Genomic DNA, 15677 nt, shown 5'->3' with positions numbered 1-15677 from the left:
GAATCCAAACCAAGCATCTCTGAGCAGGTTTATTGGTAAGCAAGTGCTGCTTGGTAACAATGTCAGTGAGTCCTTCCAGTGCCTTGCTGCTGATTGAGTGTAGACTGATGGAGTTGTAATTGGCCGGAACATAACCTGGATAAATTTTGTCAGATAGGTGTCAGTGTTGGATCTGTATTGGATAGCTTGATTAGAGGCATGGCTACCTCTGGAGCACAGACCTTCAGTTTTGCAACCTGGATGTTGTTGGGGTGCATGGCCTCTGCTCTATCCAGTGCCATTGGCCATTTCTTGATATCACGTGGCGTTAATTGAATTGGCTGAGGACTTGCATCTGTGATAATGGGGACCTAAGGAGGAGGCTAAGATGGGTCATCCACTCGGCACTTCTAGCTGAAGATGATTGCAAATACTCAGCCTACTCTTTTGCACTGACATGCTGGGATCTGCCATCATATAAGAGTGGGGATGTTTTTGGAGTCTTCTCTGATTAGTTGTTTAATTGTCTATCGCCATTCATGATTGGGTGTGGCAGGACTGTAGAGCTTTGACGTGGTCCGTTGGTTGTGGGTTTGCTTTAGCTCTATTGCACGCTGCTTCTGTTATTCAGTATGCATTCGCGAGTTTGGCAATTAATTTTAGGTATACTTAGAACTGCCTTGGCATGGGCCCCTACACTCCTCATTGAACCAAAGTTTGTCCCCTGGCTTGGTCGAGTGAGGGATATGCTGGGCCACGAGGTTACAGACTGTTGTGTACAATTCTGCTGCTGCTAATGGCCCACAGCACCTCCTGGCGGGGTGCCCAGATTTGAGCTGCTAAATCTACTCTGAATCTGTCCCACTTAATACAGTGGTAGTGCCACACAATGCGATGGATGGTATCCTCAATTTGAAGATAGGACTTTGTATCTACAAGAACCCTCACTCCTACCAATACTGTAATGGACAGACACATCTGTGACAGATAGGTTGGTGAGGATGAGGTCAAGTAGATTTTTCCCTCTTGTTGATTCCTTCACCACCTGCTGCAGGCCCAGTCTGGCAGGTATGTCCTTCAGGATGTGGCTGGCTCAATCAGTACTGGTGCTACCAAGTCACTCTTAGTGAAGGATGTTGCAGTTCTCTACCGAGTGCATGTTCTGTACCATAGCTATCCTCAGTGCTTCTTCCAGGTGGTGTTCAACATGGAGAAATACTGATTTATCAGCTGAGAGAAGGCGATAGGTACAATCAGCAGAAGGTTTTCTTGCTAATTTTCGAACTGTGAGTTCATGGGGTCCAGATTCAATTTTATTATATATAAATTTTATTATTTTTATATATATATACCAGTGCGCTACCATCTTTAGTGAGTATGTACTGCCCAAGGAATAGAATATCTTCATAGTAACGATGAAAAGACTAGGGTGTAGACTGATGAGTATGATTCTGTCAGGCTGTTGCTGACTAATCTGTGGGACAGCTCTCCCAATTTTGGCATGTTCCCATATGTTACTGAGGAGCACTTTGCAGGGTCGATTGGACTGGATGTGCCTTTGTCATGTCCATATCCAATGTAAAGGTTGGTGCCATGTAGTTTGTTCAGTTTTATTATTGTAATTTTTTTGTTTTTTTGAGTTGCTAGGCCATTTCAGAGGGTAGTTAGGAGTCAACCGATTCTCTGTGGGTCTGGAGTTACATAAAGGTCATAAGAATATAAGAACATAAGAAGTAGGAACAGGAGTAGACCATTTGGCCCCTCAAGCTTGCACCACCATTCAATAAGATTTTGGTTGATCTTCGTGTTTCGATTTCCACATTCCCATCTAACCAAGATAACCTTTGATTCCCTTACCTAAAACAATCTATCTCTCTCAGCCTTAAAAATATTCAGTGACCCCCACCTCCTCCACCTTTTGAGGCAGAGAATTCCAAAGTTGCACAGCCCTCTAAGAGAAAAAGTTTCCCCTCACCTCTATCCTAAAAGGGTGGCCCCTAACTTTAAAACAGTGGCCCCTAGTTCTGGACTCACCCACAAGAGAGAGCATTCTTTCGACGTCCACCTTGTCAAGGCTGCTCAGGATTTTGTATACTTCAATCAAATCACCCATCACTCTTCTAAACTTCAGTGGAACAAGCCCAGTCTGTCCAACCTTTCCTCATATGGCAACCCCTCATTCTAGATATCAGTCTAGTAAGCCTCTTTTGAACTGCCTCTAATGCATTTACATCCTTCCTTAAATAAGGAGATCAAACACAGCATTTGAGGTGAGGTCTCACCAATGACCTGTATAACTGAAGCATAACATCCTTACTTTTACATTCAATCCCTCTCGTAATAAAGGATAGCATTCCATTAGCCTTAATTACTTGCTGTACCTGCATACTAACTTTTTGTGACTCATGCACTACAACACCTAGATCCCTCTGCACCTCAGAATTGTGCAACCATTCTCCATTTAAGTGACACTCTGCTTTTTTGTTCTTCCTGCCAAAGTGAACAACTTCTCATTTTCCCACATTAAACTCCATTTGCCAGCTCTTTGCTCGCTCACCCAAACTATCTATATCCATCTGCAACCTCCTCATGTCCTCTTCACAACATACTTTCCTACCTATCTTTGTGTCATCTGCAAATTTAGTTACCATGTCTTCACTCCCCTCATCTAAGTCATTGATGTAAATCATAAAAAGTTGAGGCCTCGGTACAGACCCCTGTGGGACTCCAATTGTCACATCCTGCCAATCAGAAAAAGACTCATTTATGCATACTCTCTGCTTTCTGCCAGCCAGCCAATCTTCTATCCATGCTAATATGTTACCCACTGCACCGTGTGCTTTTATTTTCCCTAATAATCTTTGACGTGGCATCTTTTCAAATGCCTTCTGGAAATCCAAGTACAGTAGGTCTACAGGCTCCCCTTTATCCACTGCGCATGTGGCTCCTTCAAAAAACTCCAATAAATTGGTTAAACATGATTTTCCTTTCACAAAACCATGCTGACTCTTCCCTATTGCCTTGAGCTCTTCTAAGTGGTCAGCTATAACATCCTTAAAGATCGACCAGGTCAGACTGGGTAAAAATGGTAAGTTTCCTTCTATATAGGAAATTAAAAATTGATCTAGTTTGCTAATGATGATCTGATCGCTTCATGGTTAATCTCACGAAGGCACAGCTACTGACAAAAGGGAGCATGTTGCATAGAAAGCTGGAGGCAAAGTAACAGAGTTCAGAGGGGAGGTTATAGGGATGGTTTGAGGCTACAGATGGATTTAAACATGACATTAAGTAAAATGGTTTGCCAGATCAGCTTGGTTCAACCTGAGACATGGCCCAGAGGATGCAGTTGGTGACAAGCATAAAGAGTTTGGTGGATGTCAAAATGGTGGTCTTTTGAAACTGGATACTGCACAAGCAATCTGATGGCAGAGAGATGATGGTGTGGTAGAGCAATTATGTTGTTGTTAGCATACACATGAATGCTGGTCCCATGTTTGCGAATGATATCACCAAGAACAGCATGCCAGGAGGGATTCTTGGCAAACTCCTAAGATGGCAGGAAGAGCGGCCATTGCTAGGTATTCCGTGCCTGCTTGGATAGTTGAGTGGAACCAATTGAGGACAGTCCCATGGAGCTGGACATTGAAGTGGACATGTTGCAGGAAGATAATATGATCAACTGAGCCATTCTTTTGATTGATGGCTGTTGTTTGATGGCTATAAGCTATTGTTAGAGGAGGCAGATGAACCTGTAATTGCTGCTGTGGCACTGGTTACTCTTTCCTTATCCCTCTCGTGATCTTCTGTCTCATTCTCCATTGCTTCAACCATGGGTCCAATTTGTTCTTATTACATGGAGCATTTGTGGCTCAAAGCTTAAGATTTCTTGAAGAAAAGAATGAAGAGTGCCTGGAGACTTTTGAATTTCATTGTTTTAGTGTTGTGGGAGGGGCAGAAACCTCATGGATTCAAATGGAGTTGTAGGAGAGATAGGAGCAGGATGTTCTAGTACTTCTAGAGATCTGGTGATCAAGGAAGAGGAATGCACTGTTCAGCTTTTTGGGGAGGGGAGTGATGATGTTGGAGTTGATCCAAGACTGATATGTTTTCGTGTGGAATTTTGAGAACCCTTTTGAGCTGGTTGGCTTTAAAATTGGTGATCTAAGCAGTAATACGGTGCATCTTTTGAGTTCACCCAGTGAAGGCCAAAATTTCACAAGACTCAAAAAAGAGATCTTGTTCTGAACCTTATTTGACTTTATTGAATAGAATCACTTGATGTTTTAAAACTATACGTGCTTGTGAAAACTGGATAAATTACTTTTCAGAATGTGATTAATCTCATTGACTTATTAATCAGTATTTCCTATTAAATGCATTGGCTAAACCCTCTGATGTTACCGCCACAGTATGATTTCTATTGCAAAGTAGCTGTGATTTTACTGCTTCTGTGGTGTTCCTATTGTGATGTAGTTAGTCATTCAGTCCACTGGAACTATTATGGATATTGGCAATTATGAATTTTTGCCTCCAGTTAAAACACTGACTTTGTAATCCCTTTTTCAGTGTAGGTCTTCCATTGGGAATTCAAGCCGTTTATTCAAATGTAAAGCTTGTACATATTAGATGCTCTGAATTGCAGAGTCACTTCTAAATGCTACTAAAAGTCAATTTTCTATGTCTGAAATTCTTCATAAATTCACAAAACACTTCCTTTCCCAGTGTGCAGCATTGCCAAATGCATTATTTACCATGGTTTCACCTAACTATTGAGTATTTGCCTTTACTGCTTAACTTTTGAGTCGGTGGTTATCATCATCATTGTAATAATTTGCTCTGGAATCAAAGACATTTTCAGTACATCTTTTGCACATTCAAATTAGCCTGTGATTCTTTTTACTTCTGTCTGTTTCTGTAACCAACCTTAATGTACCATATAGTATAATTTTAAAAAGGGAAAGACTTGCATTTATATACTGCTTTTCACGACTGCCAGATGCCTCAAAGCGCTTTACAGCCAATGAAGTACCTTGTATACTCGAATAATAGTCAATCTCGTGTAAAAGTCAACCCCCAACTTTTGGCCAAAAAATCCTTAGTTTTTCGTTTAACACATGTAAAAGTCAACCCCTGGCTTTTGGCCCAAAAATCTTTAATCTTACGTATACCTTGTGCTAGTTTTGGAAGCGGGATTGACCGGAACAATCTTGTGAGCCTTTTTTACAATTGCTCTTTCTCATTTAAACCATCAGTAATAGCCTGGGACAGCAGTTCCCTCCTGAATTCAGAACCATGGCCAGCAACTGCTGAGACAGTATCATTGGGAACTGCCATGGAATTCAACACCTCGAAAATATTCGTCATGTATAAGTTGACTCCCTACTTTTCGCCTACAAGTTTGGTCTCAAAAAATCGACTTTTAAACGAGTATATACGGTATTCTTGAAATGTAGTTAATGTTATAATGTAGGAAATCCAGCAACCAATTTGTGCACAGCAAACTCCCACAAACAGCAATGTGATTAGGACCACATAATCTTGTGGTGTTGATTTGAGGGATAAATATTGGCCAAGACATCAAGGATAACTCTCCTGCTCTTATAGGACATAGGAGCAGGAGAAGGCCATTCAGCCCATCGAGCCCGCTCCGCCATTTAATACGATCATGGCTGATCGAACACTTCAATGCCTTTTACCCACACACTCCCCCATAACCCTTTACGTTATTGTTAATCAGAAATCTATCAATGTCTACCTTAAACTTACTCAATAATTGACCTTCCACGGCCCTCTGGGGTAGAGAATTCCAACCCCCAAGAGTTAAAGAAATTTATCCTCATCTCGCTACTAAGCGGCTTCCCCATTATTTTGAAATTGTGCCCCCTGGTTCTAGACTCTCCAACCAGGGAAAACATTTTGCCTGCATCTACCCTGTATTCCTTTAAGTATTTTGTAGGCTTTAGTGAGATCACCTCTCATTCTATGAAACTCTAGAGAATACAGGCCCAGTTTTCCCAGTCTCTCGTCATAAGACAGTCCCGCCATTCCCAAGTCTGAACCTTCGTTGCACTCTCTCTGTGGCAATAATATCCTTTCTGAGGTAAGGGGACCAAAACTGCACACAGTTCTTCTTCAAAATAGTGCCATGGGATCCTTTGACATCCACCTGAGCAAATAGATGGGACCTCTGTTTAATGTCTCATCTGAAAGCTGCACCCCTGACAGTGCAGCACTCTCAGGATTGTATTGGAGGGTCAGCCTTGATTTTTGTGCTCAAGCCCTACAATGGGAATTGAACCTGGAGGCTTGTGACTCAGAGGCAAGAGTGCTACCTGCTGAGTCAGAGGAGTTGCTGATTGTATTTGAAATTTTCCCAATATTGCCAATGCTGTATTGTCTCCCATTATTCTAGCTTTTGTACCAGAAGAACATGTAGTCAGTACCACAATCCATCCTTACCACAATTCTTTGGCAACTTAATTTGTTATAATTTAGTGTCTCATTAGCACTGTCGTTGGTCAGAAATGTAATTTGAATTGCGCAAGTGAGACTTTGTATCTCACTTTTCTTTTGTAAAACTAAGTATTCCAAAATTAAAGAACAAACCTGGTTAACTCTGTTTTAAAATGAAATATGATAGACTGCTTCTGCCTGAGATAGTCATGGCATGCATTGTGTACACTCAAAGCAACCCAACATTTTGGCAGCTAAAATGTAACCAAGGTTAATCTTCATCCATTGAGATTGTCTGATTGTGATCATTGGCAAAAACAGGTTACTCTGTTCTGGAGGATAGTGGTTAGAACCAAGATCCTCTTATGTTGGGAGCAGACTGGAGTTCATTCTGCAACAGCTGACTCGTACAGTTTATGCTGTGCATCCATGTGCATCATCATCACTCTTTACATGATACATTGGCTTGGATGGCAAAACTGGCTTTTCAAACATTATTGGAAATTTGCTAAAGATAGTAAATCTCTAAATTGTTCATTCTGCTCCATTATAAATTGCTAAACTTGTCCTATAACCTCAATTTACTGCCCAGGAATCAGTACAAAGACTTCTGTGGTCTAGTTAATAAAGAGTCAGCATTTGAATCCTCATAAGCCTAGGAGGAGTTAGTATGCTAGAACCCTGGGCTAATTACAACCAAGACATTTATATTTAATGAAGTGAGAAGGGTGCAAGATTTGAGAAAATAAAAAATGGTTAGAGACTTTTGCATAATTAGCTAGCCTTGGGAGGGTGTATTCAGAGTGATTGGATCTCAGCAATTTCTAGTCTATTCTAGCGAGACTAAGGGAGAGGAGAAGCATGCCGAACAAGCTTAAGTGTTTGTGAAATCAAAGGGCTGTTGGTGACTTACTTGGTGGATTTTGGCAGGAGCAAATTGTGCCTGGTTATCTATATTTAACTCATTTAACTGGAAGCGTGCAGTATAAACTTTAATATTAAAATAAATATTTCAAACCCCATAGCTTGCCTGTTTTACTTCCTAAAAACTTACTAATACTATTTTTTTAAAAGATGTTTTTGAATTAACTTGATCCTCAGGTTGTTGCCTAACACAATTTGTATTGCTGTGCAACGTAACACAGCGAAACCTTCTATTTCTAAAAATAAGTCCATGAGATAAAAGATAAAGTCACTACCATCATCGTATGTGATATTTAATGAATATAACTTGAATTGAGTCTCTCCTTCACATTTTGTTTTTACAATGAGAAGCAAATCCAGACTCTATGCAGAGTTGAGTCTTGAATTATTCCGTGCACCTCGGTTTAAATCTGTAAAATGAGGCAGGTACACATCTTGATATTTGCTGCATGTGAAGCAGGTTTGCAAGAAGTAGTAGGCCTGTGTGATTGTGAGAGATAACAATGAACTGTTAAATACCATAATACTGGCAGGTAGGCTATTGCAATATTGAACAAAGATTGGTTTAGAGTTGCAAGTCATGCAGATTTAGGATATTTTTATTTTCTATCTGGGCTGAATGGTTAGTTTAAATTTACATTTTTAAATACATTTACTTATTTCATCAAAATGCAAATAAAAAGTTTACACAGCTTTACAGAGCATAAATTATTGCAAGCTCCAAAAGGATGATATGGACTAACTGTCAAAGCTGCACGTCTAATCTAGACATCAGCTGTGATATAGCATAATGGAAAGCTGATTGTTGCATATGCATGGAATGGTAGAAAGGATATTAGCACTATTTCATCATGATCTTAGCTATGTTTCAGTGGGTGGACATTAATCGGGTATCAGATACTTTCCCTTGGGCCCGTTGAAACACCCTATGCTTCATTTGTGCATCATTCAGGAGTAGCTTTGATGTGGCCTGAAGGCCTGGGAGCAGGTTTCCTACTAGGTCTTTTGCAGATGGTGCAGGATGCAGGAAATCATTTATGCTCTGTGAAGCTGGAAACCCCATGTTTTTTTAAGAAAAGGGATTCGGCTTTTGGCCCATCTGTCCCATTGTAATATACAACTTTATCGACACACCTTACAGATCTTTTGACAGTGATTCCATTTCCCCTCCAGTTCCAATGCAGGACCCCAGAGGCAACATGCAGCGGGGTCCCCCAGTAGGTGGGGCTCCAGCTCCAAGAGGTTTGCTGGGAGATGCACCAAATGACCCACGTGGAGGGACTCTGCTTTCTGTCACTGGGGAGGTGGAACCAAGGTAAGTGGTAGACCCTTAAGATATTTATCTGTAATCTGTCTAAATGTTGCCTTGCACGCTTTTGGGTTGGGAAATGGAAATTTTCCCTGTGGTTTTCTGGCAGTCATTCCTTTCACAAGTGTGTCTATGTATTTGTTAGTGTCAGAGTCCGGGGTGGGGAGGTGCAGTTTATGTGTAGCCAAAAAAGGGGAGAATAAAATTTAAAATATGGATACCTAATTAGTTATTATTGCTCTGTACCTTTGGCAATCCCTTGTATCCTAATTTAAAGAAAAATTGAGAAGGATTAAACTAATTATTATTAGAAACAGGAGTGCATGCTAATTTTTCATCCGTTAGTTTTTCAGCATTTGGACACATTTCAAATGCAATTTTGTCACTTGGAGTTTCAGTAGAATAATGATGGGAGTGTGAAATTTTCAAACCAAATTCAATTAAACTTTGAAAGCCATAGGGCATATGGACTTTTATTTTCCAAATTTGGGCTGCATGTAGAGGACAGATTTATAAGTATGTAATAGAGGAAGTGATGGTTATGGTGGGTCTAATTTCAGATATTGAATTAATATTGCATAAGTAAATCTTATATTAATCCATACCTTTGTGCATTTTTATCAATATTTTAATATAATGTCTAATGATAACACTGCTATGGGTACACCTGACAATGAGAAGTGCCAGCCCTCTGAGAAATGCCTTTTAGCCAATGCCTGATGTCTGGCAATAATCACAGCTGACTTGGATTTTGATACTTGTATTAACTTTTTTTGAAAGTTGTGGGAATCTCTCATATGGTTATATCCTTTGGCTCAAGTTCTCATCATTGGTTGATGTCTCAATGTTTTACGGACTACTAGTTTCAGCAGAATCATGAGGCCAGGTTTTGTTCACAGAATCAAAAAGGAAAATTTCTGTTTACCAATTTCAGTGATTGTCAGTTTGGTGTTGACCCTTTTTTGATGATTTATTTGCAGAGAGGGAGAAGTACAAATCAGCCATGGTTTTTTCCCCTCGTTCCTTTCTCCCCTGTATTCCCAGATTTTCTCCTCTCCTGAAGGCCATGACTCATGCTAGTTCTGGATTAATAGGCACTGACAGCTCTCCAGTCTCTCAAACATGGCTGTTCTGAGAGCTTGACTGAGCATTGGCACCCAACTGAGGCCCGTGTACATTTCCTTTCAAGCAAAAATCACTGAATAGTGATCGGGAGCAATATTCTAGGCTGATTTCTATTTTTGGTTTCCACTGAAACCAATTGTGTAACGATGGCTGTAGTGGCAGATTGAATGTCCGACAGTTACAATAAGGTTTCTTTACTGTAAAGGAGTTGCAGTACGTTGGGAGAATTCTACTTGAAATTGGTGGTAATCTTGACCTTGTACAAAGTGAGAAATGTGTTGTATTCCCCAACATGGATTTTTTTTATTCATTCATGGGATGTAGGCTTCGCTGGTTGTGCCAACATTTATTGCCCATCCCTAGTTGTCCTTGAGAAGGTGCTAGTGAGGTGCATTCTTGAACCGTTGCAGTCCGTGGTGTAGGTACACCCACAGTGCTGTTAAGAAGGGATCTTAACAGTGGTGGGAGCTGCACTCATCCAGGCAAGTGGGGGAGTATTCCATCACACTCCTGACTTGTGCCTTGTAGATGGTGGACAGGCTTTGGGGAGTCAGGAGGTGAGTCATTCATCGCAGGATTCCTAGCCTCTGACCTGCTCTTGTAGCCACAGTATTTATATGGCTAGTCCAGTTCAGTTTCAGGATCTTGACCAAGTCAGGATAGTGAATGACTTGGGAGGGGAACTTCCAGGCGGTGGTGTTCCCATCTTTCTGCTGCCCTTGTCCATCTAAATGATAGTGGTCGTGGGTTTGGAAGGTGCTGTCGACGGAGCCTTGGTGAATTCCTGCAGTGCATCTTGTAGATGGTACACACTGCTGCTACTGTGCGTCGGTGGTGGAGGGAGTGAATGTTTGTGGAAGTGGCGCCAATCAACCGGGCTGCTTTGTCCTGGACAGTGTCAAGCTTCTTGAGTGTGGTGGGAGCTGCACTCATCCAGGCAAGTGGGGGAGTATTCCATCACACTCCTGACTTGTGCCTTGTAGATAGTGGACAGGCTTTGAGGGGTCAGGAGGTGAGTCACTCGTTGCAGGATTCCTAGCCTCTGACCTGCTGTTGTAGCCACATTATTTATATGGCTAGTCCAGTTCAGTTTTTGGTCAATGGTAACACCCCCCCCCCCCACCCCCCCAAGGATGTTGATAGTGGGGAGTTCAGTGATGGTAATGCTATTGAATGTCAAAGGAGTGATGGATAGATTCTCTCTTGTTGAAAATAGTCATTGCTTGCCACTTGTCAGCCCAAGACTGGATATTGTCCCGGTCTTGTTACATTTGGACATGGACTGTTTCGGCATCTGAGGAGTCACAAATGATGCTTAACATTGTGCAATCATCAGTGAACATCCCCACTTTTGACCTTATGATGGAAGGAAGGTCATTGATGAAACAGCTGAAGATAGTTGGGCCGAGGACACTTCCCTGAGGAATTCCTACAGTGATGCCCTGGAGCTGAGACGATTGACTTCCAATAACCACAACCATCTTCCTTTGTGCTAGGTATGACTCCAACCAGTGTAGAGTTTTCTGCTGATTCCCATTGACTCCAGTTTTGCTGGGGCTCCTTAATGCCACACTCGGTCAAATGCAGCCTTGATGTTAGGGAAAGTCATTCTCATATCACCTTGGGATCTCAGCTCTTTTGTCCATGTTTGAGCCAAGGCTGTAATGAGGTCAGGAGCTGGTTGGCCCTGGCGGAACCCAAACTGGCGTCAGTGAGCAGGTTATTGCTAAGCAAATGCCGCTTGATTGCACTGTTGACGACCCCTTCCATTACTTTACTGATGATCGAGACTGATGGGGCAGTAATTGGCCAGATTGGATTTGTCCTGCATTTTATGTACAGGACATACCTGGGCAATTTTCCACATAGCCAGGTAGATGCCAGTGTTGTAGCTGTACTGGAACAGTTTGGCTAGGGGCACACAAGTTCTGGAGCACAAGTCTTCAGCACTATTGCAGTAATATTGTCAGGGCCCATAGCTTTTGCAGTATCCAGTGCCTTCAGCCGTTTCTTGATATCACGTGGAGTGAATTGAATTGGCTGAAGACTGGTATCTGTGATGCTGGGGACCTCCAGAGGAGGCCGAGATGGATCATCTACTCAGCACTTCTGGCTGAAGATTGTGTCATATGCTTCAGCCTTTTACATTGACATGCTGGGCTTCCCCATCATTGAGGATGGGGATATTTGTGGAGTCATCTCCTCCAATGAGTTGTTTGATTGTCTACCACCATTCACGACTGGATGTGGCAGGACTGCAGAGCTTAGATCTGACCCGTTGCTTGTGGGATCGCTTAGCTCTGTCTATCACCTGCTGCTTATGTTGTTTGGCACACAAGTAGTCCTGTGTGGTAGCTTCTCCAGGTTGACATCTCATTTTTAGATATGTTTGGTGCTGCTCCTGGCATGCCCTCCTGCACTCTTCATTGAACCAGGGTTGATCCCCTGGCTTGATGGTAATGATAGAGTGGGGGATATGTGAGGCCATGAGGCTACAGGTTGTATTCAAGTTCGATTCTGCTGCTGCTGATGGCCCACAGTGCCTCATGATTGCCCAGTCTTGAGTTGCTAGATCTGTTCGAAATCTATCCCATTTAGCACGGTGGTGGTGCCACACAATACAGTGGAGGGTATCCTCAATGTGAAGGCGGGACTTGGTCTCCACAATGATTGTGCTGTGGTCACTCCTACCGATACTGTCATGGGCAGATGCATCTGCGGCAGGCAGGTTGGTGAGGATGAGGTCAAGTATGTTTTTCCCTCTTGTTTCCCTTACCATCTGCCGTAGACCCTGTCTAGCAGCTATGTTATCCCTTATCTTGAGCACGAAAATACACTGGAAGAAAAAAGGTTCAGTCACTAATACATTACATACTCTGATGTAGAAAATGTCTGATCTATGAAAGCAGTCCCTAGGTAGCTCTATAGCCAACTCATTACTAGATTGGCGTTATTTTAAAATAAATCACAGTCAGAATGAAATAGTACACTTTATGACGGGAGCCATTTTGAGATTTTCATAAAATGGTGGAGTATAGCCAGCACACTTATTTGGATATATTTCTCATTTTCGTATCCTTTTATTATATTATTTAGTAATTCCTTTCTTGAAGAGCTCAACATATGTTGTCCACCATCTACTGTAAATTATTGATTGGTGTTGTCAGTTCTTGAACCTTTTCAGGATTTTTTTTATTTATGTTTTCATGGGATGTGGGTGTCGCTGGCTAGGTGAATATTTGTTGCCCACCCCTAATTGCCCTTGAGAAGGTGGTAAGCTGCCACCTTCAACTGCTGCAGTCCAGGTGTTGTAGGTGCACCCACAGTGCTATTAAGAAGGGAGTTCCAGGTTTTTGACCCAGTGACAGTGAAGGAATACGATAAACTTCCAAATCAGGATAGTGTGTGGCTTGGAAGGGAGCTTGCAGAAGGCAGTGTTCCCATGCAACTTCTGCCCTTGTCCTTCTAGGTGATATACATCATGGTTTCAGAAGGTGTTGTTGAAGGAGCCTCGGTGAGTTGCTGCAGTGCATCTTGTAGGTGGTACACACTGCTGCCAATTTGCATTGGTGGTGGGGGGACTGAATGTTTAAGGTGATGGTGGGGTGCCAATCAGGTGATGTCATGCTTGTTGAGTGTTTTTGGAGCTGCACTCATCCAGGCAGTTGGCATGTATTCCACCACACCCCTGACTTGTGCCTTGTAGATGGTGGACAGGCTTTCAGGAATCGCATTGGAAGTTACTGGTCGCAGAATTCCCAGTTTCTGACCTGCTTTTGTAGCCACAGTATTTATATGGCTGGTTCCGTTCAGTTTCTGGTGAATGGTAACCCCCCAGGATCCTGATAGTGGAGGATTCAGCGATGGTAATGCCATTGAATGTCAAGGGGAGATGTTACTGTAAGTCAGAATTGATGCATACTTCATTGGTTAATTAGTTAATTAGGGATGGGCAACAAATGCTGGTCTTGCCACCTCCATGAAAGAATAAAATATTACTTTCATGTTCTTGATTTTATTCCCACTGCAACATTCTTTTATTGGCATATTTAATTTTCATAATTGTCAACCATTATTTGAATCTATAGCTAATTTTACTTTTTGCTTTTCAGAGGGTATATTGGTCCCCCACATCAGGGCCCACCCATGCATCATGTGCCTAGTCATGATGGCAGAGGACCACCTCCTGACATGAGGAATGCCCATGAACCACGAGGAATGCAACATGATATGAGAGCAGGGCCAATGGGAGAACAGAGAGGACCCATTGGTGAACAGAGAGGCCCAATGGGTGAGCCACGTGGGCCAATGGGTGAACCAAGAGGGCCTATGGGAGATCCAAGAGGGATGATGGGAGATCCAAGGGGCCCAATGATGGATCAGAGAGGACCTCCTCATGAATCTAGAGGCAAGTTAGTGCATAGCAGAATAAAATGAGGATACCTTGAAATATACCAGAGGTGACTAAATGGAATCAATTAAGGTTTTTCTGGTTTAACTACTTTCTTTTCATCTATATTTGATTTTCCTATTTTCACATGATTTGAAAACTATGCTGGAGAGCAGTAACATATCACAAAATGCTTATTGAAAAGTGTTATATTTGTTAATTTTTGCACCATCATAGTTTGAAAGGCTTCACTTACATGTGAGCATCACAATTGGTAGTATTTACATTATTCCTGATAGTTGCCTCTGGCATTTTAGCAACATCATTGCATTTTGAAAATATTACCAGTTTCGGAACCTCAAATAAGTGGCTTTTAAAATAGGGTTTTTTTTTTAAAAAAAAAGCTCTACTCACAGCACTCAGCTGTAAGGACACTTCTACACAGATGTGTGTGTGGGTTCTCGGGTTATTCGTGACGTGCATCACCCTGACGGTTTGCTCATAGTGTAGGAGCGTGATCAGGATGTGATGGGGAAGAAGGAAGAGAAAACACTGACTACTTCAGTGTTACCCCACAGCATGCCTTCAGCCTCGCAATCATCCAGCAGCATTAGCCTGCTGGCAACAAATAATGGTAATTTGTTGTGAAGGAGTGTTTTTTGCTGAATGAGACTTTGGAAAAAGAAACATTGGACATGGGCGATTTGGGGAAGAATATGGTTTTAAAAGAACTTACAAAGCGCAAGGATCATTCTGTGATCAACACTTTCTGGACAAATTACTCTATTTCAGTAAAGGGCATCTTGGAAACTTTTGGAAAAGTCAGTCAATGAATAAGTGCTCAGAGTGCATTCCAGTAGCATTTCCCAGAAACGATTACTATTGTATCATGGGCAAATTATGGTGACAATAGCAATTCAATATGAAAATGAATTTTGTTAGATGTTTGAGCTTTCTAATGGCGATTTGGAACGTTTATGAATTGTACAGTCACTAAGTGTGCAGCTTTTCATTTATGACGGTACACAGGAGTGATGCTGTTTGTGCACCACACTTAAGTGTGTCAGACCCTAAGAGAGGGTGTAGAGAAAATTTACTAGAATTGTACCAGGGGTTAAAGACTTCAATAACACGGTGACACTAGATAAACTGGGGTTGTTCTCCTTAGAACAGAAAAGAATTATGAAGATTTGATGGAGGTGTTCAAAATCATGAATAGTTTTGATAGAGTAAATGAGATACTTTTTCCAGTGGTAGAAAGGGCTGGAACTAGAGGACAAAAATTTAAGGTAATTGGAAAAATAACCGTGAGGTGATGTAAAAAACAAATTTATGCAGTGAATTGGAATGCATTGCCTGAAAGAGGGTGGAACCAGATTCAATGAAACCAGCAAAAAGGAATTGGATAAACACTTGGGAAAAATTTGCAAGGCTTTAGGGATTGGGAGTAATTGGATAGCTGTTTCAAAGAGCTTACACAGGCATGATTCACTG

At 41.8% G+C, this 15677-nt stretch overlaps 1 protein-coding gene across 5 annotated transcripts in view; it reads left to right on the top strand.

Moving 5' to 3' along the window:
* cstf2 (cleavage stimulation factor, 3' pre-RNA, subunit 2) overlaps window positions 1-15677 on the top strand; it is an 81928-nt gene that overhangs the window by 38748 nt on the left and 27503 nt on the right. For all 5 annotated transcript variants that reach the window (XM_078547168.1, XM_078547167.1, XM_078547170.1 and 2 more), the window contains 2 exons: window positions 8533-8674; window positions 13906-14201. In XM_078547168.1, the coding sequence (XP_078403294.1) occupies window positions 8533-8674; window positions 13906-14201 (438 nt within the window). The remainder of the gene's footprint in view (window positions 1-8532; window positions 8675-13905; window positions 14202-15677) is intronic.

The sequence above is a fragment of the Cetorhinus maximus genome, chromosome 8 (assembly GCF_964194155.1).
Source record: "Cetorhinus maximus chromosome 8, sCetMax3.hap1.1, whole genome shotgun sequence".
NCBI lineage: Eukaryota > Metazoa > Chordata > Chondrichthyes > Lamniformes > Cetorhinidae > Cetorhinus > Cetorhinus maximus.
This window is presented reverse-complemented; position numbering and strand designations above follow the sequence as displayed.